The sequence below is a fragment of the Calidris pugnax genome, unplaced genomic scaffold (genome assembly GCF_001431845.1).
Source record: "Calidris pugnax isolate Ruff unplaced genomic scaffold, ASM143184v1 scaffold41, whole genome shotgun sequence".
Taxonomy (NCBI): Eukaryota; Metazoa; Chordata; class Aves; order Charadriiformes; family Scolopacidae; genus Calidris; species Calidris pugnax.
The window spans coordinates 24,831,826-24,858,999 of record NW_015094509.1 but is presented as its reverse complement, the minus strand read 5'-3'; the positions used below and the strand labels follow the sequence as shown (position 1 = coordinate 24,858,999).

At 36.7% G+C, this 27,174-nt stretch overlaps 1 protein-coding gene across 4 annotated transcripts in view; it reads right to left on the bottom strand.

Moving 5' to 3' along the window:
- Positions 1 to 27,174, bottom strand: part of KHDRBS3 (KH domain containing, RNA binding, signal transduction associated 3) — an 83,928-nt gene that overhangs the window by 13,224 nt on the left and 43,530 nt on the right. For 2 of the 4 annotated variants that reach the window (XR_001414449.1, XM_014965512.1), the window contains exons 6-8: positions 21,880 to 21,990; positions 20,300 to 20,492; positions 8,919 to 9,001 (exon numbers count right to left, since the gene is read on the bottom strand). Coding sequence is in view for 3 of the 4 variants with exons in the window: in XM_014965512.1 (XP_014820998.1) it covers positions 8,919 to 9,001; positions 20,300 to 20,492; positions 21,880 to 21,990 (387 nt within the window). In the remaining variant the exon portion in view is untranslated. The remainder of the gene's footprint in view (positions 1 to 8,918; positions 9,002 to 20,299; positions 20,493 to 21,879; positions 21,991 to 27,174) is intronic. The other 2 variants (XM_014965513.1, XM_014965514.1) reach the window with 2 other exon arrangements.

The window sequence follows — 27,174 nt, the reverse complement described above, 5'->3', positions numbered from 1 at the left end:
TGACATTAGTTGTCACTGACTGGAGTAAAAGACAGCCCTGCCTTCAATTCACCATCATTCACAAAAACTGCACAGACAGTACGTCACCATTCTGCCATTAGAAACACTACTCAGTAAGATATACATCACACCTTCTTGTCTTTGATTTGTTGAAGGAATAGTGCAACTTTCCTCAGTTTCCTATAAATTTGATACCTTTACCCAACAATTGAAATAGAAGGGCATTTGAGACTAAATATTCCACCCCAGTTTTAAATTATTAGAATTAAAAACAATTTAAGTGCTATCAAGGAATGTATTTGTTTAAAGATAGATTATATTTATTTTCAGGGCTGCATAACCATCTGACAGATCTCAAAAGCAATGTATTGCCATGTTTGAGGTCTGTCCAGGGCTTTCCCAATGTCCCTCACGCAGGTAAGGTTCCAGCATCGCCTCTCCACATACAGTAAGGCAGATCTGTCTCTTGACTTAAAGATAATTCAATCCATTTTCCTGCTAAGTCATGTTTGCTGGGCTTATGTGGGCTCTACTACTTTTATCAACATGTATGTTCCAAGCACATTGCACCTGACACATCACGATAAACCTCAAATTCTGATGGTTACTAAACTGAATTTTTCATTGACTGTCAACTAAGTGATGCCAAAATTGTGCTTAAAAGTGCAATTTGCAGCTGCCAGTATCTCTTGTAAAATAAAATACAAGCAGGAGAAACAAGTAAGGCCAATTTAAAGTTTTCCTGAAACCATCTCCCTTTCCTGAAGTTGCCCAATTAAATAGATATTTCCTCATCAACAGAAAGAGGCAAGATTTTTCTTCCCTTGAAAGCAACCGAGTACTGCCAGACAGAATAAGAGAAAAAACTGCAATTTTCAATTATCACTAGCAAACATTGTATGTCAAAGATATGTCCAAGAAAGCGTGAGTTTCCAGTGAAGTTCTTTCTCCACCCCACACCAGGGAAAATAAATCTTCCCTACACATATATTCTTCACTGTCTCCTACAAGCCTGAATGTACGATGCTGTCCCTTCTCCAGTCAGAGGGAGACTACGTCGTCTCTCTTCCTTATCGCGGCATCTCTTAATGAAACCAGTAGAAAGTTCATTATGAGAGACGTTTGAAATGTTATTTCTAGATGAATAATAACTTTAATTTGTAAGATTTGGAAGTCTGATTATTCAGGTTCTGTCCCCAAGGACAGTATCTTTAATAGCACTGCTGCAGCATTCTGCTAAGGCCTAGCAACAGAATACTCTCCTTCCTTTTTGCAACCTCCATCATCCAAGCTTAAAGTACCCTTTTAAAAAAAAATGCTGTAATTAAATTGAAGCCTAATTCCAAAAAGACTAATTCCAAAAGTTACCAGTAATAACCACAATATAGCTTTTACAATTTGAAAAATATTCACCATTAATGAGTTTTTCTTTCTATTAAGGACTCCTCAAAAGATCTTACTGGACCTATCCATTGCTCGTTTCACCTGTGCAATCGGTCAAGGGAAAAATCCTAAATCCTACCAAATATTCATCCTTTTATTGTGGCAATCGAAGCACCCAGTTTAAGATGGTGTACAATCACCTAAGTAAAATTAAACTAATCATGCAAAATGAATAATCTGATTTTAAGAAATAATTCCTTTTTTCGATTCCTCAAGTATTTAATTCATGTTAATACTTTTTGTACTGCTGTAACACCTTTACGTTTTTTCCAACAGGTCTCTAAATCTATTTTTAAATGCATTTCAACATGTTTAGAAAACATTGAGGCATAGTCATAGTTATTGTAGTAGCTAAGCCATAAAGAAAACAAGAATTATTTTCTGTATCTAAAAAGCACTTTACTAAGTGTAATTAGTACAAATTAAAAGTAATCCTAACATTTCTTAAATAGTGAAGTAATCTACTGTCAACATGATGAGAATTCTAAAAACCTTTTCCAATTTTATGAATGTAGCACATAATATACTTGTGTTAAGACTATTGTTCTCTTTAAAGATGTTTTTTTCCATCATTACACTTGGATTGCCTTAGTTTTATTCCTATTTACTGAGGTTTCAGACCAGATTTCTGTAAACCAGTTTTAAAAGGAAATTGAAGCATGTATGCTAGACTCACAGATAAAACTATCTGTGCTATTGAGACACTTTTGAGGACTTTATGTCACATTTTAACAGGTAACAAAAAAGGGAAACGGTCTTTCAAAACCTGAAGTACTAGATCTGAAAAACTGCAGAAAATAATCTCTTCCAGTAATATGAGTGTAAAAATTAAAGAAAACACATGGCGGGGGTTTTCAGTTAAAAGATACATTAGCCTGTTTATGCTAATACTTTTGAGGCTTTATTTGCACAGAATTATAATCTCCAATGAGCTTGTACGTATCAGGTGTTGTGACAACTGCAAAATACTCGCCATTTGCACTGTGCCCAGAAATCAAACTGCTGCAGATTGATTTGATTTATTAGCCAGAGCATGAAATACAAACAGCTACCAGCATTAAAATCCAGAGCATTACATCTTGAAAAGCTACAGCAACAGACTCTGTTTTGCATGTAATGCATATTTATACACCCTGGAAATGCATGATTGCTGACAAACTTAACAATGTAAATTTAAAACACTGAGCATCACAAACAAAATGATAGCAATTAACTTTGGAATACCAACAGCAACACCTCCGCAAGCTAATTTCATATCTATATACTCAGCTCTTTATGAAAATCCTCCTCTTATAAACAAGAATGTCGTCATCTTTTGTGTGACTACTAAGCACAGTTTCAGAATACACCCAAAAATTGGAGTTCTAATGGAAAAATGAGAAGGGTCTTGCCAAGAACTACATAATAGAAATCAGCTTCTCTCAAAACTAAGGTGCCTCTGGAGCCACACAAAATCAGGGATTTAGAGATTTGAAGGATTTAAAAAAAACAATTTAGTTATATTTAGGCATCAGTTGAACAACAGCCACTGCCAGATTTCAAGGTGGGTTGTTTTCAGTCCTCTTTTCAACCTACATCCAGTCACATAGTTCTTAAGTAACCACCACAAGCTTGGAAACACAAACTCCCCAAAACCTTTAAAACCACAGGGTCTTTGTGCACAGTCTTCCCTCTTTTAAAGCAATTTCATGTCTTGAATCAGTCACTGTTGAAACAGTGAAGAATAATGCCCCATGGCATGGCATTTGTAATGGTACATTTTTAACACACTTGGGAATAACTACAAGGGCAGTTATCTTTTTATGCTTTTAGATAAATAACTTAAAGTTGCAGTATGTACTTTTCCCTTCCCAAAACCTTAACTAATAAACACATAGTGAACTAGAGGCACGGAATAAACAGTATACTTAAAAAAATTTGCCATTTCCTTCAATTCAGATTAGCCTGACTAGTCAGCTCTAAGGTTTGCAGGCAACTTACAGGTATTTGAATGTATCACATTTTGGTGTGATTTGGTATTGTAGTAATTAATGTTAGATGTTCAAGCAGAGCAACTGAGAAACACTGTGTTTAACCCAATGGTACAATGGTTGTTACTGAGAGAAATCTAGAGCGTTAATAGGCAAGTGTGGAAACCAAAAAAACATTGTAGAAAACTGTAGAAGCCAGCAATTACCTTAAGTCCTAATCTTTCCCCTTTGATATCAGCATTTAGATTGAATTCTGCAAAAGAGTGAAGGTGAGATCACCCTGACTAATGATTTACAGTTTTAAAACTATTTCAGATAAGTTATAATTAAAGAGAAAATGACATTACCACATGACTGATTTATTCTTGCCTGTCCTGGTTTCAGCTGGAATAGAGCTGACTGTCTTACTGGCAGCTGGTGTAGTTTTGTGTTTTGGATTTGGGATGGGAATGGTGTTGACAGCACACCGCTGGTTTGGGTTGTTTCTGAATGCTTGAGGCCTTTTCTGCTCCTCACATCATCCCACCAGTAAGTATGTTGGGAGTACACAAGAAGTTGGGGGGGACACAGCTGGGACAGCTGACCAAAGGGATATCCCATACCACATGACCTTATGCTCAGCGTATAAAGCTGGAGGAGGAGGAGGAAAGAGGAGGACATATGGAGGGAAGACAAGTGCCATCACAAGTATCCTTTAGTGTGATGGAGCCCTGCTTTCCTGGAGATGGCTGAACACCAGCCTGCTGATGGGAAGTGGAGAGTGAATTCATTGTTTTGTTTTCCTTGTGTGCACAGTTTTTTCTTTACCTAATCAACTGCCTTTATCTCAACCCAGGAATTTTTCCCCACTTTTAGTCTTCTGATTCTCTTCCCTGTCCCAGCTGGGGGGAGTAAGCAAGCATCTGTGTGGTCCTAGTGGCCAGCTGTAACCACAACATCATCCCTAAACAGACACAGGCATATAATTATACAAACTATTGCTTTTATAGTTGAGACTGATCTCTGTTGTAGGTAAAAAAGAACAAAGCTAAACAAAAGCAGGTGGTTTTTGTTCTTTCCCAGGAAAAGAAGTATTCAGTTTTAAATACCCGCAGACAAGCCTAAAGTTATTTGAAACTTCTGAGTGCCACAAAGCAGACAGATGGGGCTCTCCACATTTTTTTTTTATACTACAGTAACTGTGTTAGCCATTCTCTCTTGATAGTAAACTTAAAAGCACACAGTAAACCTTTAATGCTGTTGGAGAGGTAACAAACTCAGCCCCCTTTCTCGGCAACCTTGTCACATAATCTGAATTTTAGCAACAAACATCGTTCTCTGGCATGTTAACTTTCTGCAGCATCTGTCACTGCTATGAATGGTTGATCATAAGTACCTCTGTAGTCATCTCAGTGCTATTAAGCAGATGGCAGCGCTAAATCCGAATGATGTAGTACATCTCCCTGGTGGACTTTGTTTCCATACACTACCATTATTCTACAATTCCTTAGTGATAAATCTTATGCATTCTAGAGAACATTAAACAGTGAACTGACAGTGCCAATTGATTTATTAGCATCCATTTCCCTTTGCCCTATTATTGTCTTCACAAACACTTGTGCAGATCATATATGGAGCCGCTAAGGGACAAAAGCACTTTTGCTCAATTTGAAACATATTTCAGAGATTTAAAATAAATAGATTTTTTCTTCATGCTGAAAATGTTTTAAACTGATCTGCAAATTTAAATGAAGATTGAACTAAATGCTCCTGCTTCCTCCACAATATTCTTCTAACTTTTCATAGTAAAATTAGTCTACCATTAATATCAGGCCATGAAAACACACGCTACTTTCTGCAATAGATCCAACTAAAAGATTTAAGTTCTAGACAGATATGGGGAAGTCCTTTAAGAGTCAGTTAGGCTGTGTAAGCATGAACATGCACTGGTGAGTGGAGCTGACACGTCTACATGCACCTGACATCAGAAAATACCAGCACCAGCAGTCACAGGAGAGTGGTGTTTCACACTCATAACTCATATTCTACCATAAGATCCCAAAGAGGTTTTTAGCAAACAACTGCACATTTTAAGTTCCTACATATGTATAGAGAAGATTTTATGAATGACTGACTGTGTATCATGAAGTCTGTCCTGCACAGAGTAACATTCAGCCTAGTCTTTCTGCCATCCTTAGCTAGAATCATAGAATGGGTTAGGTTAGAAGAGACTTTAAGATCATCAAGCTCCAATCATCCTGCCCTGGGCAGGGACACCTCCCACTAGACCAGGTTGCTCAAAGCCCCATCCAACCCGGCCTTGAACACCTCCAGGGATGGGGCACTGAATGTCAACCATAAATGATGATAGTTCTGACAGCATTCATTATGCTCTATTAAGGTAAAGCTGTCTCAGCTGCTTTAAGTGCTTGCTAGCACTTAATTTTCAGAAATTGAGAAATGTTTTGTTAAATTATTTAGATTGGTTTGATTAGCCATCCCAGTTTATATTGGTTAAAATATCATCTAACAATCCTCTGCAAAAACTATACACATTTAGTCATATATTTTCTAAAAATCAGTTAAGTTATCTAGTAAAGCTTAGTCCAGCTCCAAGGGATAAGTGGTTTTGGCAATAACACAATTCTGTTAAAAGTCATCCTGAAGCACTATTTAGGGCTTTGGTGCACGAACAAACAACTGTGGATAAAAAAAATATTTTAAAGGAAAAAAATTATAGGATCACAGGACATTAAGATAGATGAAAACTTGGAGAAAACCCTGATGTTTCTCTCCCTATTTTGCACTGTGACAAGTTTTGACTAAAGCTTCAGATTGTACCCTCCCTGTGCTTGGCAGTCTCACACAATGTCAAATAAAATGCCATTAAACTTTACAACACACATGATTTGGTAGCAGCAAGCAGTTGGGTTACAGGAAGGAGGAATTATTTGCAGAGGTGTGCAAATCATACCTCAACTACCTTCATAGCTGAACATATCACCCATCCTAGTCCATCTCAAATCTGGCCATTTCTGAGAAATACACTAGAAACATCAAAATTAAAAACAATAAAAGGAGAGTCATGTTGTGTTTTACTGAATGGTCAAGTTTGGAGAATTTCCATCTTTACCAGATTAATCCCATAAGCAAAAATTTTTAAAACAAGTAGTTCAGCTGTATCCACTGTATGACACAAGTATATTGTGTGTACACCATATACTTGTGAGCATTAACCAAATTTGATGAGATGCAGGAAGAGGGCACATGCAAATAAATTAATGAGCAAATCCATCATTTATCAGATTTCCTCTTTAATAAACAATATATCAATTTCCCAGAGAAATTAATATCAGAAAAAATACTAGAAGCACTATTGCTTTTTAAGATACCTACTTTCAACTTACAAAAAGAAAGAGGAAAAGTTATTTACACATGCTAGTCACTAAATGATGCATGTAAAACACGTGAATGCCCTCTATGAACAAATATATTTTCTTCCCATGCTTTATGAGGGCAAAATATCAGGAATGATAAGGCTAAACTATGAAAACAATACAATTTTCCCTGATTTCCTTCACAGTAAGGACCTTGTAATGCACCTAAATATGATAACTATCTCTTAGTGGTTACAAAATGACACTTTGCAATATGGACTATTATTTGATATTGAGATTAAAGATAGGAATGCTGTTCTAGGTAGCTCAGATGGCTGTTTATAGTTATTACTTTCTGCCTGCCAATACAACCCTAAAAATCTTTTTGCCAACTCAGAAAATATGCCAGAAAATGACTGTCAATACCCCATGAGAAATGTACAAGTGAATCATTTCTTGTTTTCTTTTACCGTGCAGCACTTAAAATTACAGGAAAAAATGATGTAATCATTCAGAAGATAATGAATTCAACAAAATCTAACAACATACGTGTTGTAAAACTACAGGTAAAATACAAAGCAGAGCAATCATTTTATGAAGTATCTCTTTCCAGACGGGGCTAAGCATCTGCACATATTAAATCTAAGAATATTATGTATATTCTTATGTATTAGCCCTTTACAAGTGCAATTTCTTTTTTCTAATTTTAGTTCAAAGGAAAAAAAAATCTTAGTGAAAACCTTAACATGGAAAAAATACCAAATCCAAGTAATGCTTAGTTTTGGCTCAGGCAAATGACTTTGTAATTAAGTCCAAATGTTTGTGTGCAATAAACCCATTTACCAACACTAGAAGCAGTAAAACAGAACAGAATTACCAACATAAAAGTAGAGGAGTATTTTACTAATTTCCTTTTTGGACAAAAATCCATTATCAGCAGCTGCTTCCTAAATGTAACATCCAACATAACCTCACATTTTGAAGGTGCTACACTGCTGATTTCTTAAGTTACATTATGTTTATCAATTTTCAGTAGCTTACAAGACACTGTAGGAGTCAAGTATCAGACACAAAGGTGTTTTTATTCTGTTAGTTCTCAACACTTGACCTTCCCACTAAGCTTTTTCACATTGACTAAATAGCTGGGCACAGGAAAATATTCATGAAGCCCTGGAGGGAGGAGGGGGGCACAGAAAACTGGTTAATATTCAAGGATCACCTCCTCTAAACTCAGGAGTGATGCATTCCAACAAAGAGGAAGGTGATGAGACACTGGAACAGGTTGCTCAGAGAAGTTGTGGATGCCCCATCCCTGGAGGCATTCATGGATGGGCTTTGAGCAACCTGGTCTAGTGGGAAGTGTACCTGCCCGTGGCAAAGGGGTTGGAACTCTATCTTGAAGGTCTCTTCCAAATCTAACTATTCTACGATTAGGCAACGACATTTAAGTTGAGTGTGTCAACACGACTACTACAAACTACCACCTAATACAAGTAGTTTGTACTTCACAGCATTTTCCCCATCATTGGAACACATTAGTATTCTTTGTAATTCATGGAACTTCCACACAGAAACTCCTTTAAAGAAAGCAAAATTTTAATAAAATTAATTAGAAGTGCTTCAAATTACCGTTGAGAATGAAGTGGGGAAAGGAACACAAATGGAAAGAGATTCAAAATTTGTCACCAAGACAGTTCCACAATGGAGTAACACTAAAGGGTGTACTACTACTTTTACAGACAAATAAAGGTGAAATGTAGTTATATTCCAGTATTTAAATAGTAAGAAAGTGTTATCAGCTCTATGTTTCAGATTATTAGACCTTTGTAAAGGTTTTTTCATCTTCCTGCCACTGTTCCCTCCAGAAATGAAACTTAATTAAATTTTCCTTAGTTTCCTGAACTTTTGAAAACTTTCTGATTTGTGATTTAGCGTCACAAACTCTTTGAAGTTCTCATTTCTGCTTCTTTTCAACTATCAATAAATTGTATTTTATACTTCTAGAGACAAATAACACTAGGGTTTATTTTTAATAAGCCTCTTATAACATTTTTGCTGTTCATGATGAATTAAAAAAAATCTTTAAGTAAAACCATCTTTCCAACTGCAGAATATTTCAAATGTAGCTACAGTAGATCTGGAGACTTACCTTTGTGCTTGAGTGCTATAGCTGTTATCATAGGAATCATAACTTTGCTCATCATAAGCAGTTCCATAACCATCATCGTATTCCTAAAAATATACAGAAGAAAGGTAGTATTAACCATAAGCACACTCCAGAAACAAAGTAGTAAGCTGGTGCTAAGTAGGGAAGTCAATACTCTCCTGAAATGAGTATGAGATATGTATGTCATGAAAGAACACAATTTTCCATTTGGGAAGCCCTACTTCCATTTGGGAGGTAACACACATCTAAGACTATAATTACTTTAAAGGTATTTTGACCTATTGGCAATGTGCTTTGAGAAGTTTTGTTGTGGTTTTTTTTTTCCAGTTACCACTGGCTTGTGCAGAGACAGTACAAATGCTTCATGGCTCCAGGTACTTGAATTTGAGATGACTCAACTACTGAGCTTCAAGAAAGGTCTGGGAAGCACCACAAGAATCAAAACATCTCAAATACCATGCAACTTAGGTAGCTGGCTTATTTCTGGAGAACAGATTTAATATTGTATGTAGACTACGGATGTGAGATAAGACCAGTAAGAATGACTGTTTTACTTCTTTCATTGCCCTCTGTATACTCTTCAACTTGTGGGAGCTTAGCATCCATTAAGAAACAAAGAGTAAAGGTATCTTACTCCTCCCACATTATCCACACTATTTATGTACAGACTGTAGTAACACTCTTCCCAAAATAGCACTGGATTTAAATACCAAGTTGAACAAACCACTAATTCCAGCTACAAGCCATACAGAAGTTTAAGATAAAACCAAGTGAAAATGATGCTGTATTTTCCCAGAAAAGGTTGAACTACTGAATTCCAAAGAACTGTCACCACATTGTTTCATCCAATATTAAGCCTTAGCTAAATACATAAAGTAGAAATGGAACTTCCTTCATACCGATTCCTAGGAAATTGTAATACCTAAATCCTATCCAAATACACCAAAGATCTTAATGGATAATTAGGCACATCTTGTCCAGTTTTGCCAGATATGTGACCTAATGAGAAGACACTTTGAAGATATGGGGACGCAGACAAATGAAAATCAGGCATCATCTTATATTTGATACTTTCTGAATAACTGTCTATCAGACACTGGGAATATAGAAGTACAGTCTCATGAAAGAACAAACTCTTTACCAGAAAAAGGAACCTTTAAGAATCTTTCAACAATGACAGAAAACAAAACCAACTAGCAGTATCAATTAGATAGGGATGACAAATGATGGATTGTCCAACTCTAGTAGAAAATGTCTCCAATGATCGGAACCTGACAGTTTGCTAGACATTTTAAGGAAAGCTTTCTATAGCACAGCCAATGACACCCTTAAGTGAACTGACAGGAAACCATGAGTTTGCTAAGAGTTTTTAGCACTTTTTCCAGTCATTTGAAATTGCTTGTATGGAAAACCAGGCAATCTGCCCATCAATATTGCCTCGCCACCACTAGATCAGAGAATATGATTGTTTCCCAGCAGTGATTAGTAGAAGGGTGTCTACGCATATTTGCCAGCACAAATGAGCAACAGCTCATAGGTCTGGAAGAAGAAACAAGGGTTCTTCGAATCGTCTGTTGCAAAGAAATCCACAGATAAATAGTCCCACTTGAAAAGGAAATGCATTGCTTTCTCTTTGAGTAATTCACTGTCCCGAAACTAAACATTAAAATAGTCTTAGCATCTTCTTTGCCTGTCTGATATGGATATGGGTTTTTCCTGATAAGCCACAGACTAAACCCACAAAAACATTGCCTCCTGGCAGTTACTATGAGCAAGCACTTTATTACTTATTGATGCCATACACAGACATCTGTTAACAATACAGACATTGATCAACAGCAGAAGCTGAGCCAACTTATTCATTCTGTTCCAGAACATTTACATGACATTCGGTCTCCTCTCACAGGATCTCCCAGCTGTGAACCAGCCATCCCTACAAGGGGCTCCCAAACTTCAAACCATGTGCAGTGACAACAAATTAAAGCAGAGGACTGAAATTAAGCCTTTTAACATGTTAGGAAAGCTTTGCCACTAAGTAATCACTGGAGAATCCCTAAGCAATCAGTCCTATTCTTCACATTTATATTAACTATTTTAACTAAAATATTAATCAGGGCAGAAAAGGGGAAAACAGACCACTCTGAAGTTATAGTGTATCTATGACTTCTTCATATTTCAAGTTTACTTTCTTTGTCTTCAAGACCCCTAAGGTGTTCAGCAGAACAAGAGGAAAATGTTGGCGAGATCCATGCTATTTAACACTTAAGCCTTCCTAGTACTCAAATTTCTCTTCCAGAGAAATTTTGCCCAGAACTCATTAATATTCATCATTTTGTGTTAATAAATTGATTATTGCAGAAATTATGTCCTGCTTTATTATAATGTTGAAGGTGGCTCTTGTAAGACTTGAATAGAAATATATTTAGTTTGTAGTTTGAGGGACCCTTGTCACTTAGAATTAAAGAGATCAATCTGTGTTCTTGCAATTGCTATAATCTGTTTAAATAGGTCAATTCTTTTTTATTACCATATCTATATTTACAAACCCAAAACTTTATATTAAAACAGACAGACTTCATGTGCAACGTGCTACAAAAATAAAGTTCAAAGAGCTGCTCTCCGTGGCTTGCTCTGTTAAAAGATAAGAAATTCATATTCCAAAACATTTGTTTACTGTGCACTATTCCCTTGAAGTAGCAATTAGGCAGGGGCAGCTGAAGTATGTTTTAGAGCTTTCCCTTAATTAGGTCTGACACAGTATTTTATCTTAGTCATACAACATTTGAAAACTTTCTCTTTCATGAGGTTACAAATAAGGTTGGCCCAAGGAGAATGTTTTACATTTTAGATTAAATCCACACTATTTGAGTATGTTCCAAAACATAGACCTCTTGTGGCTTCAAGAAGTGTTTTCTTTGACTTCATTTAGTATCTAGGTGAAATATCATTAGCCATCTGGCATATTTCAGTACTATAAAATATCATACTAACTTAAAAATAGCTATCATTTTTACAGAATCACAGAATGATATGGGGTTGGAAGGGACCTCTGGAGATCACCTGGTCCAAACCCCCTGCCAAAGCTGATCCACCTAAAGCAGGTTGCACAGGAACGTGTCCAGGCAGGTTCTGAATGTCTGCAGAGACAGAGACTCCACCACCTCTCTGGGCAGCCTGTTCCAGGGCTCTGCCACCCTCAAAGTAAAGAAGTTCCCCCTCATGTTTAGATAGAGCTTCTTATGTTCAAGCTTGTGCCTGTTTCCTCTTGTCCTGTCCCTGGGCACCACTGAAAAAAAAGACTGGCCCCATCCTCTTGACACCCACCCTTTAAGTATTTATAAGCATTGATCAGATCCCCCCTTAGTCTTCCTTTCTCCAGACAAAGATCCAAGTCCCTCAACCCCTCCTCATAAGACGGATGCTCCAGGTCCCTCATCATCTTTGTAGCTCTCTGCTGTACCCTCTCCAGCAGTTCCCTGTCCTTCTTGAACTGGGGAGCCGAGAACTGGACACAGTACTCCAGACAGGGTCTCACCACTGCAGAGTATAATGAAGGGCATATATAATGAAGATGGACAGGACAGAACTTAAATATGCACAGGTATCTTGTACTAAAGTACATAGCAGATTCACTGACAAGCACCACCATACAGATTTCCTCCTGCGAAATACAGGAAGAATTGCACCTTCATAAGAATATTCTAATTGTGTTCTAAACTGCATGTTTCAGGTATTTATAAAAGCATTTTTTTTAAGGCCATTATTGTCCTCAAATTTGCGTTCCCTACCACCTACAAATGCAATACAGTGAACTTCTCACCTACTTCAACTACATAAGTATTAATAGCTCTTTCTAAAGGTATTCCACAATCAGAAAGAGTTTACTGGTGAAGGTGTATTTCCTCTCCCACTCCAAAAAAAACCCCAAACAAGATCATATTTTCATCCCATGAGCAGGATCATTTTGTTTGTCATTCATTATTCTAGTTTTCAGGATAACCTAGAAAACTAACCCTCATCAGATTTAGTCTGATCAAAAGAAGGGAAGTGTGCTGGACAGTTTGAGCTTACAATAAAAATACAGAAAAAAGATGAAAATGTATTTTCCACAAGTTTGAAATATTAACTAGGATGGTATCAAAAGTGATTGTCCTGACTTCTGTTAATTTCAGTCCTAAGAATTTTTCCCCAAAGTAACAGCTTAGCTACAATTACAAGACAGATCTTCTGGAAAGAAGATGAAACTACTCTAAAGTCTCAAACCTTATTAATAAAACTCCTTTATTAAGCCAGCCTACAAGCCAGAATCACATTACATTTCCTCTTAAAGAGAGTTTCTGCCCGCAGTTGTCTCAATGACGGCGTCCGCAGTTGATATAAATCCAAAGAGCAGCACCAGTAACAGTAATTGTTCAGCACAAAGTGCAGAAATTTTTCATGAACAGAATCAATGGCAATGTGTAAATATGCACCCTTCAAATATATTAAATACTAAGTTACTATCACAGGTCAAGAGATGATAAAAGCAATGAAAATAATCTTTGCCAAAACCTCGGCACTACGCAAAACATTATAAATCATGCTAAGCCTCGCTCTTCCGTGTTTCTTTCTAATAATTAAGTACTCTAAACATACCCTTGTTTGTGGGAAATAGGAAATGGTGGCTTTAAATTATAATCTGCTGGCGGTGACAATGACAGACTAGTGTTTGGGCCCTCTTTAGGGAAAATTAACAATGTTTCAAAGAGAACAAGACAGAGAAACAGGAAGAAAGAAGAGAGTAAAAAGTTCATTTTAACAAAAAGACCATTTGCAGTGCTGGGAAAAAAATCATGAAATCAATAAGAAATCAATTTTCCAGCTCTCCTCAGCTAAGGAAATCCATCCAAGGGAAAAAATTAAGGCTGTTATCACTACTACTAAAAGGCTGTTGTTTCTTTTCCTCATCATTCTCTGAAATTAATACTTACACTGGTACTTTATCACAGAATACTGGAGGAATGTCTTCCTTTTAGATAAAAAGCTATCGCAGTCAAAAAACTGTTTGCACAGAGATTAACTTGAAGGAGAAAGAACATGAGGCAACATCAGTGCAGCGCAATGAAGAATTTTTGTTTGGCAAATTAGAATTGTAAAGGGAAGGAACAGCCATTTTGTTATGTGGAAATAACATCTCCCCCATCATTTGATCAACAGGGAATATGGGACAATCAAAACAAATATGGGTAGCTACTACCATCTAAAGTCTGAGGGATAACATTAAGGACATTAGCAGCAAACACACACAGACTGTAAGCTCTTTATTTTGTAGATTTTCATCTGGTTTCATCTAGAAGCAGCCTAGTGCACATTCAACCAGACCAAATAAGGTATTCCCGGAATGAGAGACGTGCTCGTGGATTGTCTTTCTTGCACATCAAGAAAGAAAGAAGAGTTGCTAATGAAAAGAGTCAGTAACGTTTAAACCAGTTTACCATCAGGCCAAAACAATTCTGGTTTTCTGTATACAACAGCAGGGAGCTGTGTCAGAACAAGGTGGACAACTCATGCTCATTCAATAATATGAAGTCAGAAAGTGTTGAACTTAGTTCAGCAAGTTAAATTCTAAAATAATTTAAGAAAATATTCTGTATGCACATTATAGGTGAACTTTCAATTTTAAGACAGGCAGATGGAAAAGCTTTTCAGCCTCTCAAAAACACTCCCCTATTTCCACAGCCTGAGTTCCTGACATAATGAAAAGATTTTCCATTTTCTCTCCACCTCATCCTGAAAACCCCAGAGAAGGTAAATGTAAAGGATTTAAAATGAAACAAAACAATTGACAGGCTTAACTTTAAAAAGTTGTTTGGGTTTTTTTTTTTGACAGTCATTCCTTCTTGCTTATCCTATTCAGCATGAAATACAACATTGCAATTGGCAAAAAAAAAAAACAAGAAATAATGGTTTGCTGTTATGAACTTTTCAAAAGTCTTAACTGAATTTACCCTGACTTCAATAACAGCCTTAGCACTTCTAAAAAGCCACAACTCAGTAAATATATTGCATAAAAAAAGACCTAAGTGGAAACCCAAACATTATCCACGGAAGGTAACAAACAGAATGGACAAAAGATCACTTTTCTAGTTCCTCAAGAATGAAGCTACCTCAAACTCTTTTCAACAAATCCAAATCAAAAGCTTTACACTCGAAACAACTAAGCAAAAAAAACCCCTTCTCCTAAAGATCTTTTTTCAACCACAAACAGTAAAAGAGCAAATGAATGTTAATGAGAAAAACCTACATTTAAAAGTTTACAATGCAAAACAAACATCTTATTAATAGAACCAAGAAATTGTTTCCACAGTATGCTTTCTTAGTCCTAATTTTCAGTTGTTCTAATCTAAGCCAAGTTTGAGCTCAATGAAGAGATAAGAAATTCAAGCTTAATGCTGGGGATCAAAAAGAACTTCCTTCTGCTTTCTAGGAAGGGGCATTAAATAAGAGGCTATTGGTTATTTAGCTGAACAGGCTTTCACCTGTTAATAGCAAGACTTTGTGTCCATTTCTTTCACTAATGGGTACATACATATTTTATAATAATCACTAGATCATGAAATGGATTTCTGTTCTCAGCCATCCAGCTAAATGTCACTCGAGAACAAACTTCCCTTAAATCTTCCCACAAATTTGTAAGGATTCCCTGCAAAATGGAAAAGACAGAAGCCACTGCTCCTGACACTGTGTGCCAGGACAGCTGGTACCCTGGTGGTCAGCACTGCATCTCCAGAGAGAACCAAGGGAACACGAACGCCCACAACCAGCATTTGAACAAAGGACTTTCCAATACTGGAGAGATACCGAGCTTTAAATTAAGAGACATACAGCATCACATCTTCTGCTCGTTGTTTGGGTGGGATCTTGTTAGCCAGCATATTATGCCACATCTTCCCCATTTCTCGTAAGAAACAGTATAAGCATAGCATAATATACATGTTTCTTTTAGTATGTAGTGTGAGTGTAGTCTCACTAGTATAGTGAGATGATAGTATAGACTTGGTATAAGAATTACCAGCTTAAGTCTGAATTAAGTCTGGAGCACTGCTTTGTACACCAGTAAAAGCAACTTATTTCTGGAAATATCCAGAAATGTATGCTTCAGTAACTATAAAACATTTAAAATTTAGCAATCCCTAAGCTTTAGGATCTTCCAAAATCAGTTGGTAACAATGTAGATTTTTGAAGAGTAGATTTTGAAGTCTGTTATCAGCATCTTTTGTATCCAAGTGTTCTCTGCCCCCCTTTAAGTAGTTTATATCTGTAAATTAGAACAAAAAAGTCTTTGCACGCAATTGGAAATAGTTCATAATGTTCTTTTTCAAGTTACAATTTACTTAACATTAAAAGGCTCCATAGGTCTCTTACTGGTAGGCACTCCATCTTAATTCAATTTCTTATTACAGAAAGTAATCTCATTGAAGCATTCTAATTGAAGCATTAACTGCTAGAAATTATACATGTGGTCACTGCATTAGAGAAATCTGCCATTGAGGTAACCCTTGTCTGAGCGCAAGACAACATCAATAAAATTGCCAGAAACAGGTCTGAAGCTCTGCCACAACCTTCCCCAACACACACCAGGGACATTTAGATCTCATTGCTTTCTGAAGCAGCACTGAAATAAGCCTTGGCCATAGCTTGCTAGATTACCCAGTTTTATTTTTCCATGCAGACATTCCACAGCAATGGGTTTTAAATCCATGTTCCAACTCCAAATCTTAACACCCAAAAAGATCTATCAATTCAGATCTCACTTTGCATTTAACATGTTAAGCAACCAAAACAGGGCAGGGCATGATCACAAATATATTTAAAGTACAGAACTGAAATGCTTAAAGCATATTTACAAAGTATTTACCTATGTAAAATGAAAATAGCAGCAAATACAAGTCTAATCTTAAAAGAAAAGCTTCATACACATTGTTGAGGCTTTTTCCAAATTAGTAACATAAAGTGTGAAGCCGGTTAGAAGAGGACAACAAGAAGAGGAAGAGGAAGAGAGCAGCAACTATTACTAGACATAACTGAGACTACAGAGTTATGATCTAACCTATGTTTGACTGAATATTGATTCTGGAATTCATATTATTAAAGAGTAGGTAATTGCTAGCAAACTGCTACTGATTTCCTGCTTATTGAAAATTATTGAAAAACTTAAAGTCTCCCACTGGTAATTAAATACTATTTATATTTCTTATCTTAATGGAATAAATTGTCAATTTACAGATACACGAAAATATTTTTACCTATTACACAGTTTGGTTCAATGAGAAAAATTCTCATATAATTGAGAGAATGATGTCCCTGAAACTCTCTGTAAGTGCTTTGATAAATCTAGCAACCATTTAGTATGATTTCCCTTATCCAAGTATTATAAAAATAATCCTGGCCATGCTTCACACGTCATACTAGGCTTTCTCCTGACCTGAGTGATTGAGGACATAAAAACTGACGGTGTGTTAGCCTTCAGAAAAAATTTATCACGCTGAACACAGCAGTGAGGTTGGAACAGAGATTATAAAGCTGGCTGGCCCGAATTTTTGCTATCATTTAAGCTGATGCTACAGCTATTAAGAAGAGAGAACCGTAAGAAAGACTGGTAACATTGGAGTGGAAAAACATGCAGATGCTGCTGCGAGTCCAATATGTTGTGTGATTTCAGCAGAGAAGGACACACCAAGCATCCCAACTCATCATTACAAATATCCCAGCAAGCTGACAGAGGTAAGTCTACTTCTCAAGAGCTTTCTGTTATGGCCAAGTTCTGGAGAACTTCCCTACGGGCTCCAAGCACAGGACAGCAACAATCACCTGGTTCTGTTCATCTTGAACCCATGTTTATCTAAATTCAAATGAATGATTATTTTTTTTTTGGTGGGGGGGCTGTGGCATGATTGCACCTGTGAGATACTGCCTCCAAAATTAATGCTTCCAATTTTTCAGTAGAAATTCCACTTCCCATTTTGATATTATCTTTTAAACAATGAGGAAGAGGAAGGAGAAGATTAGGATTGGCAGGAGGCACAACTGACTAAGTTTCTCACAGGTGTCTGACTCATTGGTCTCAAGGACTACAGAAAAAGGTTAGCAAAGGGAGTGAAAGAAAATGGATGCTGTTTGTAACTCAGCAATGGCCTCATTTTCTGGCACAAGGTATACTTAGAGTACACCACTGAGGAAAAGGGCAAGGACTCAACGTACTGAAAGCCCTGCATCTTGGAGAGATTTACAGTTACAGAAGGGAAATGGTGGAAAGGTTCCATCCAGAATATAGTTTCCTTATTTCTGAACTTGCATAGTTTCACATTATTCAATGAGCACAAAGCAGAGGCTTGTAAGCCTAAGGGAATGAAAAGCTTCTTGAATCCTCGCAGACTCTGCAATCCTCGGTGGAAAAGTTCTAAAGGCTGCTCTGTAATCTCCCTGGATATCCCAGTCTCCGAGGCACTGAAACTGTACGCTGCTTAAAATACCATCTTCCAATACCCACAGTCTCACTGACGTTTTCATTCTACAGACACTTCTCAGGAAACAGTGACACCTTACTCTGGCAAACCTACACTTAATACTAGACTTGGCTGAACAGTAATTAGTAATGAAAGGACAGAAATACTAGTAATGACTCCTACCATCTTACCTGTAAAAGATACAGTGAAGGCACTTTGATAATCTACTACAAATTGGCAGGTTAAAAATATACCATGCATTAAATTTAACATACAGTACGCTGATGGTTCATGTCCTAGCAAAACTTTATTCTAATGAATCTCCATTTTAAAAAAGGAGACAGAAAATGGAATTTTAAAATGGACCAGCTAGTATCGCTTTATCAATTACAGCTTTAAATATCTCTCAGATAAGAGATCTTGTTTGGAAGATAAGTGATCCAGTTCTAGAGAACATTCTTTTTAGGAGTTATTTAGCACAGCACTATTTTTCTTTATAGTGGTATTTTCTAATTATTTCTAATTATTCTCTATAATCAGGATACTGATTCAAACAGCTGTTATTTCCTTGCCACTTCTATACACACATGCTATAAATAGCAAATAAACAAATCTGAAGTTACTCAAGGAGTTATTTTCCACCACATCACCACACATGCTACAGTGCATGCCCTGGAAACAGGCTGTTAAATGAGGACTAATTCCTTTGAAAGCATTGTGAAAAAAACATTTAATTACACCTCAACTAGTTAAGTCAAGTATAGCCAGGGGACATTTAGATATATTGTTCAAGTACTAGTTTTCATAACATTAATATACTACCTTAATTTCTTCTGAATTGTTTGGTTATGTCTATCAATGTTTGTACTAATGACATTAACCTTTCTGCATAAAGCTACACACATTATATAGAAAATTAGGTTTCTGATCAAAAGGACAACAGTTGAGGTTTGATTTAGAGGGGTGAAAGAAGAGATAGAGAAGGTACATGGAAGAAAGGTTGAGAAAAAAGCAAAAACAACAAAACCATTTTCTGGAACTCAGGAACTCCTTTTTCACTAGTCTGAATAAGAAACAAATTCCAGACAGACTTGGCTGTAAAGAGGGCATGCTAAAAGGTCTAAGATATATAAAATGTTAACAGCACTGCCCTTTAAAATGTTATTTTTCCGTAAGACTGAAACCATTTTTATTACTACAGTTTTAATAAACTTTTTTCTTTATCTCACTGCTCTGTAAGTCGAGTTTAAATTAAATTTACCCTAACAATTCATAACTGTCTATAATTTTCAGTCATATACAATATAGAGTACTTTAATATTTTTCTAATTTTTAATACAATAAAGATAAATATATATGGCTTAGACACTGTACAGTTAAAAAATTAGAATCAATTCTGCAGCTTTGATAAAAATATTTTAATTGTTTAATTGATGAATGGTTATATGACCACAGAGATAGTTTTAGGAAGAAGAGTAGAATATTATTCTCAGTTTTAGTTGAGAATTAAAAATCTACTGACAGTGTGATTTTTCAGACTTTTACAAAGCAGAATCCTAATATAATATGTTTAAGAGGCACTTAACTATTTTGCCAAATGCACTGTAAATGTCTTTATGGTAATACATATAACCTGAACTTTTAATATGAGACAGCTCAAGCCTGAAAAGGTGACAAGAGATGACCACATTTTAGCGTAGATACTGGGTGCAAGACTCAACTAGGTACTAATTAAAGGGATTCTACTGAGTACTGAAGTGATAGTTCGGATCATACTAGATGATCTTTAAGGTCCCTTCCAACTCAAACTATTCCATGATTCTATGATTCCTCCAAAATTATACACTTCATGCACAGTGTATCAACAGCTGGACTTACATATTCACCATATGTCTCCTGGGCTGGAGGCGGTGGAAGGGGCCGGTAGCCTGCAGGTGGAGGTACTCCTCTTGCTCTGGGTGCTAGAAGTCCACGGCTACGACTGACTGGTCCTCTACTGGGAGGTGCTCCTCTGGGTGCTGGTGCCCCTCTGGGTACTCCGGCTGGTGGTGGAGGCACTCCCCCACGGCCCCTGTGAACATATGGATCACTTACCATTAACTACTACACCCTTGGCCCCCCTTCAACAGCTCCCTCCCCAAGTCATGACAATTTTGTTTTGCTACAGCCAGGAGAAGACTAAAAGAGATTAATAGCTTATCTTTTTTCCTGTATGCTTTAATCCCATTACACACACTATGCAAAAAACACTGAAAGATACAAACTAGACTTGTGATTCAGTGATGAACTTCTCACTAGCTCGAGCCATTCTCGCACACACAGAGGCACCCAAACCAATTTGCTGGAATCAGTCAACTTCACTAGAATTTGACTTGTAGTATGTGAAATCACAATCACAGAATAACAGGTTAATTTGAAGCTGTCAGGCTGTATCGTACTCAAACCCTGCACAGACACATCAGTTTCAACTCCCTCCTGATCCTGCGCAAGCATCTAAATGCAACCCAAAGATCACACTGAACACGAGTGGCTCAGAAAAATTATGTTTTCTCCTGGTTCTAAAGAAGAGATTTCCAGCTGTTGCAGGAAACATTCAGACATGTAATAAGTGTGCAGGGTGACTATAGGATATAACCTGATGTTATATATGTATGTATTTAAGGATAAGAAATAACAATATAGTTGTTTTTAAAGTTCTGAAAGAATGATAAGCATTAACTTGCATTCCATTACTTTGGACACTCAACAAATAGATGAAAAACCTGTGATCTAAACAAGGAAAATTAACAAAAATATTTGGTCCATTTAGAGATGGCATTTCCCCCACCTCCCAAAAGTAAAGGGAGAGACTTGGAGGTACAATCTGTGAGATATCTGCAGTGTTTATCCTCTTTTAAACAGGATGGCTAAAACATTGCTAATAGACATCTCCTTTTTAAAGGAGATCATTTCACCCCATGGACTCAAATTGAGTTTAACTGAGTTTAAATGACTGCTCTGTAGGCACATAGACTTGTTACAAGGGTAAGTCACAACCTCATTTTATGCTGTAATAGACATACGGAAGAAAAACAAGCACAACTCTACACTAGTTTTATACTTATAAAGCCATCACCTAATTAATCTCTACAGTAGTAATTGAGTGAAAATACTCTGTCCTGATTTCAGTAGGAAATTCCAACTTAAACAACATTATAAAGATCCAGATTTGACCTTAAGATTTCCTATCCCATTTCAAGTCAGTCATAATTTCCCATTGGTAAACGTATCAGAAAAAATTTAATCATTTTATCGCAAGTATTTGAAAAACTTCATTTAGTGATGCAGAATGCAAAAAATGTAAATACTTGAAACAAATCAGGATAGATTTTATTCATTCTAATTACTGATCAAAACACAGTCACAAAGTATTTTTAAACAAGCCTAGAGAGTAAGTGATTTAAAACTGTGCTTATTACTTGGTTTTGGCTAATCTGTAGAATGGCTCCTCAGGACAGGGTACCAGCTGCTTATTTGACTTCATTGTAGTGGGGGCAGGGGTGAGCAGTGAAGTTCCCAGACACAGCCTGCTGAAGTAATATAAAGAAATAGCAAATGTGATACTTTCCAAGTGAAGCCAAAGAAAGGGAAATGAACCTATTGGCATAGACCATAGTCAATACCAAGTAAAAAAAAAAATATAATAAAAAGTCAGTAAAAAGACTCAAGAAATCATTAGCCATAATCTTCATGGCATCCTTCAGACAGGGTGTAAGTGAAAGCAGCAGGAAATGGGACATGCTGAAAAACATGGAAAAAACACCAGGCTGGAGGAGACTAGAAAGGTGCAGAGATAGGAAACCCAGTAACAGGAGAGCTCAATTACTACCAGGCAGATTTGAGTCATCAGGGTATAATACTAAAAGCAAGTTTTTAGAAACTGTAAATTGTTATTTCATTAAGAAGTTGGCAGGGAACTAAAGAAGTTTGATTAACATCAGCAATGAACAGAAACTGAATCAAAATATTGAGGAACCACTTGAATAAGAACCTTTGCATACCTTGACAAAAACAACTGATCAGTTCTTAATTTAAAAAAGGGTAGCTATGTAAATTATGTTTAAAACGATTTAAAAAGAATAAAATGTATATATACACGATATGGGAAGACATTTAGAGAAATCCCATGGGAAGTCAGAGCAAATACACAACTGCCAAAAAAGAAAAAGCTTGAGAAAGCACAAAAGGAGCTCAGTGAGGCCAGAACAGCACGGTAAGGACTGGTATTAAAAGAGGTATCACTTGGAAAGTTGAACCCATCTTGAACCTCAAGATACAAATAAAACAAATGTAAAATACTCAGAAAAGCAGATCAGAGGTAATTTAAAGAATTTGTAAAACACTAAAAAAATATCCTTCAAACATTCTGGAATCAAGAAGCCTGCTAGAGTGAGGCTAAATCATCAGTAAAGAACAATATGATACATACATATGTATGTATACATGAAGTTTTTTGCTACACAATTAAGAAAGTTTGGACAAGGTTCACATGGTAAAGCCTGTCCTATGTGTTCCATTTGTCTCAGACAAATTAAATAAGAAAAGGAACAAATGAAAGTAATTGCAGTCTTTCTGAAAGCCGCAACAGGGACTGCTGGAGGTCATCTGATCCAACCTCTTGCTCAAGCAGGTCCACCTAGAAATTGTTGCCCAGGACCATACCCAGGTGGTTTTTGAATGTCTCCAAGGATAATGAATTCACAACCTCTGGGCAACATGTGCCATTTTCCTGTCACTGGGCACCACCCAAAAGAGCCTTCTCTTCTTCAGGCTGAGCAGTCCAAGCCATCAGGCATTCCTCACAGAAGAGATGCTCCCTACCCTTCATGTTTGTGGCCCTTGGTTGAACTCTGCAATACATGCCCATGTCCCTCTGGTATTGGGGAGCCCAGAAATGGATACAACACTCTAGGTATGGTCTCATCGATGATGAATAGAAGGAAGGACCACCTCCCCCAGCCTGCAAGCAACACTAATGCAGCCCAGGATACCATTAACTTTCTTTGCAGCAATGCTCATGTCACTCATGTTCATGTCCATCCAGGTCTTTTTCTGCCAAACTGTTCTCCAGCTGCATAGCCCCCAGCATGGGGTTGTTTTTCCCCCCAGTGCAGGACTTCGCAATTCCCCTTGTTGAGCTTCATAGGGTTCCTGTCAGGCCATTTTTCCAGCCCACCACGGTCCCTCTGAAGGGCAGCTCAACCCTCTGGCATATCACCCACTATTATTCATCTGGCAGTGGTGAACCAGTGAAGGAAGTTAACCCTTCCCCATTAAATGAACAGGTAATTGAGGTGCTTAAATTAATTCTACTTTCACTTCTATGTAATTAACTTATAGGCTCTGCAGTGAAAAGGTCTTTTTCAATCTAGGTACCATGAACTAGAACAAATAAAGCAAATCCCAGTAACTCATTTAATATCTTTTGTTTTCACTACACACTGAATAGTGAACCAGAATAGTGGGGGGAATAATCAAATTCAAATCATATGTCACAGCACCCCTTGAAGATAATATCAGGAGAACTATTTATATTGGCACTTGAATCTTCCCCCATATTATTATTTTATTTATACTTGCAATTTAGTATGAGAGGAGAAAAAGAATAAGTGAAGCACTAAATTTCTGTAAAGCTACCATAAATAGAGAATGGGAGAACCTGCCTTTCACAAAAGCATTAGAACATGCTAGTGTGATTTGTATATATAGTAATTACAGAAGATAATGTATAAAAAAACCTGAAAAGTGTACCTTACTGTATACAGTTAAGTATTACTTAAGAACCACATTTTGTAACTGAATAATATATCATTGCTTGAATAAAGACTTTAATGTGTGGAAAAAGCATTCTAAAGAAAATCTAGTACCACTCGAACCCACGTTGTACTATGTTTGCGTGTCTTTGGGATTAATTCACAGGTACTAACCTAACAATCAATTGGCACAAAACTAGTATTTTACCAACTCATACAACTGAAATACATCCATAGAAAACTACTTGAAGACTTCCTCTTTGGCCTTTATTAGCAATAATTTGGAATATCTACTTTACAGTAGTCCCAATAGTGTTTCTAGTATTTTTTTTTAAACTAATTTATTGCCCTTGACCATAGCAGGCACAGCACCTGGCCAATATTGCCCCTTCCAGCTTCCCTCAGCCATAGCTCTACTTTTATCTTTTCACTTTATTCTTTCTAGTATTATACTGGTTTTATTTCAGGTTTTTCCTTTCACTGGATGAGTTAGTGAAATCAGTCTGATTATGAAGTCACAGCTTGAGTCAGTTCACAGCTCTCCATTTGTTTTTGTGAAAGAACAACAACTAAATTGAGTTTGTGGTGTGAAACTCCTTCACAATATCTCCCCTCCAGAAGGGGAAGTAAATAAGAATAGCTTTAAAATAAAAATAATTATGAAATTTAGGACCAGTTCCCTAAACTGTATTATTCAATGAAGAAACACTTGAAATTCTTTAGTTTTAGCATTCATAGTGCCATACGTCTGCAAGGATTTAAACTGTTCAATAAATGGATCTAACAAAATTTGTTACCAGCTGTTGATATATTTTATTCCTTTGAGTACAGCCAACTACAGTCAGTGTTCCTCAAGCAGTAAATATTTTTGTTCATGTTTTATATTAGATATCTGAAAAATAACAGACTTGTTATTTTAAAGTGTCAGTACCAAAATATTGAACACTGATATCCAGATACCAAGCACAACTAGGATTCCTGCCTTTTCATCTTTTTTTAAAATGAGTCACCACTGAAGTTAACACTTAGACAAGTTTTATTTCACATTTTTATCTGAAAAGAGCAGTATGTATGGTCATGTTTCAATTTTGTGAAAAATTGGGGATTTATCACAAGACTAAGGAAACAAAACACACTGGACATAATACCTGCCTTTGTCCTGAATCCTGAAATGACTTAGCAAAATATTTTGTGCTACAGAATCTTTTGCAGTCCTACATGTTTGTAAAATGACTTCTTGTTGATAACAAGAAACCACTTCATTCCAGGTATACAACAGGAATAATCTAAGTTTGATCTGATGACTAACAAAGAACAAATGGAAGTTGAGAACACATTACAGCAGTGACCCACATCACCTCATATTACTTCTGAGGTGCAGGACAGCAAGTTCTAACCTATAATTCCTGTAATAGTTTTATTTGTCCCCAGTGACAACCATTAGGATCCCAGCAAAATAAGAATAAAAAGAATAAATGGGAAAAAAACCCATAGTCTCATGCAAACAAACCGGAATTTTGCAATTTCTTTAGACTATTCCTACATGTTGGTTCTATGAGAAATTACTTTTTCCACACCTCACCTTTGTGAAACCAAAATATCTGACTTCAAATACAATTGCTCTCTTTAACTGGTGAGTGAACCCAATCAGTTCTCCCATACCAATACTTAAGGGGGGGTGAGAAAGAGAGAGACTTATTACCAGGGCCTGCAGTCACAGGACAAGGGGCAACAGTTCCAAACTGCAAAAGGGTGAGTTTAGATTGGACATAAGGAATAAATTCTTTACAGTGAGGGTAGCGAGGTACTGGAACAGGTTGCCCAGAGAAGCTGTGGATGCTCCATCATTGGAAGTGATCAAGGTCAGGTTGGACAGGGCTTTGAGCAACCTGTTCTAAGGGAATATATGTCACTCCCCATGACAGGGGAGTTGGACTAGATGATCTTTAAAGATCCCTTCCAATGCAAACCATTCTATGATTCTAACAGTGATTTCTAGCTATAAGTGACATGAATTGGTTCCCCTACCACACCCCAAGTTAGTAAGGATGATTTATCCATATTTTTAGGCTTACTATTATTGTCCTCTAGAATTTTACTTTTCCAATATAGCTTAGAGTCAGAATTGAGTGACCTTAATTCTTATTTTTACTTATTCTTAAGATAGGAATGTGAAGTTTTAGAGAGAGAAAATTCTACTTTATTTGCAAAATGTCCTTAGAGGTGTACACTAACATGTATGTTAACATGTTTATTTGCAGTCTTTAGTTAATCAGAAGTCTCATTTCCCACTTCAGTAGTTTGTCATTGACACTGATTCAGGATGGGAATTCAAATGCATTAAAAAACACTGATTTTAAGAGGTACATCTACCTACTTGCTAGATCCTCTAAGCTTGCTAGAGCAATAAAGTAATTGGTATGATCCTTCATTTTATGTAGTTGCCTCCAAAAAAAAAAGTCAGTTTACAATGAAAAGTGAATGAAAACCAGACTTTCACCAGGGAAAGGTTCTCATGTTCCTCTTGTTGCACCAAAGAGGTAGGTACTACCTGAAGAGGTTAAATGCTCAGCATAATCACAGAAAACAGAAGCATTGTGATTACAGCTGAAGGTCACCTTTAACTGTTATGAGGACAGAGCAAAATGAAAAAGGGGGCAAGAGGGAAGAAGGAAGCAGTTGTGCCCAAGATCAATGAGGAGAAAAGTGTACTCCTACAGGTAAAGCTTAAAACACATACAACCCTGCTACAGTAAATTCCATCCACTCACCCCCAAAATTTTACTTGGCTCTAGAGTTAAAAGATTCAGTCACGAAAATCTGGAACAAGCCAGAAATAGCAAAAAAAAATACCAAGCTACAACCATTAGGAAATTACTTACCATATACAGGAATACCTGTGCATAAGCTAGAATTTTGTTTGTAAGCACAAAGGAATTGTTTTCTACAAAGAAAAATTTT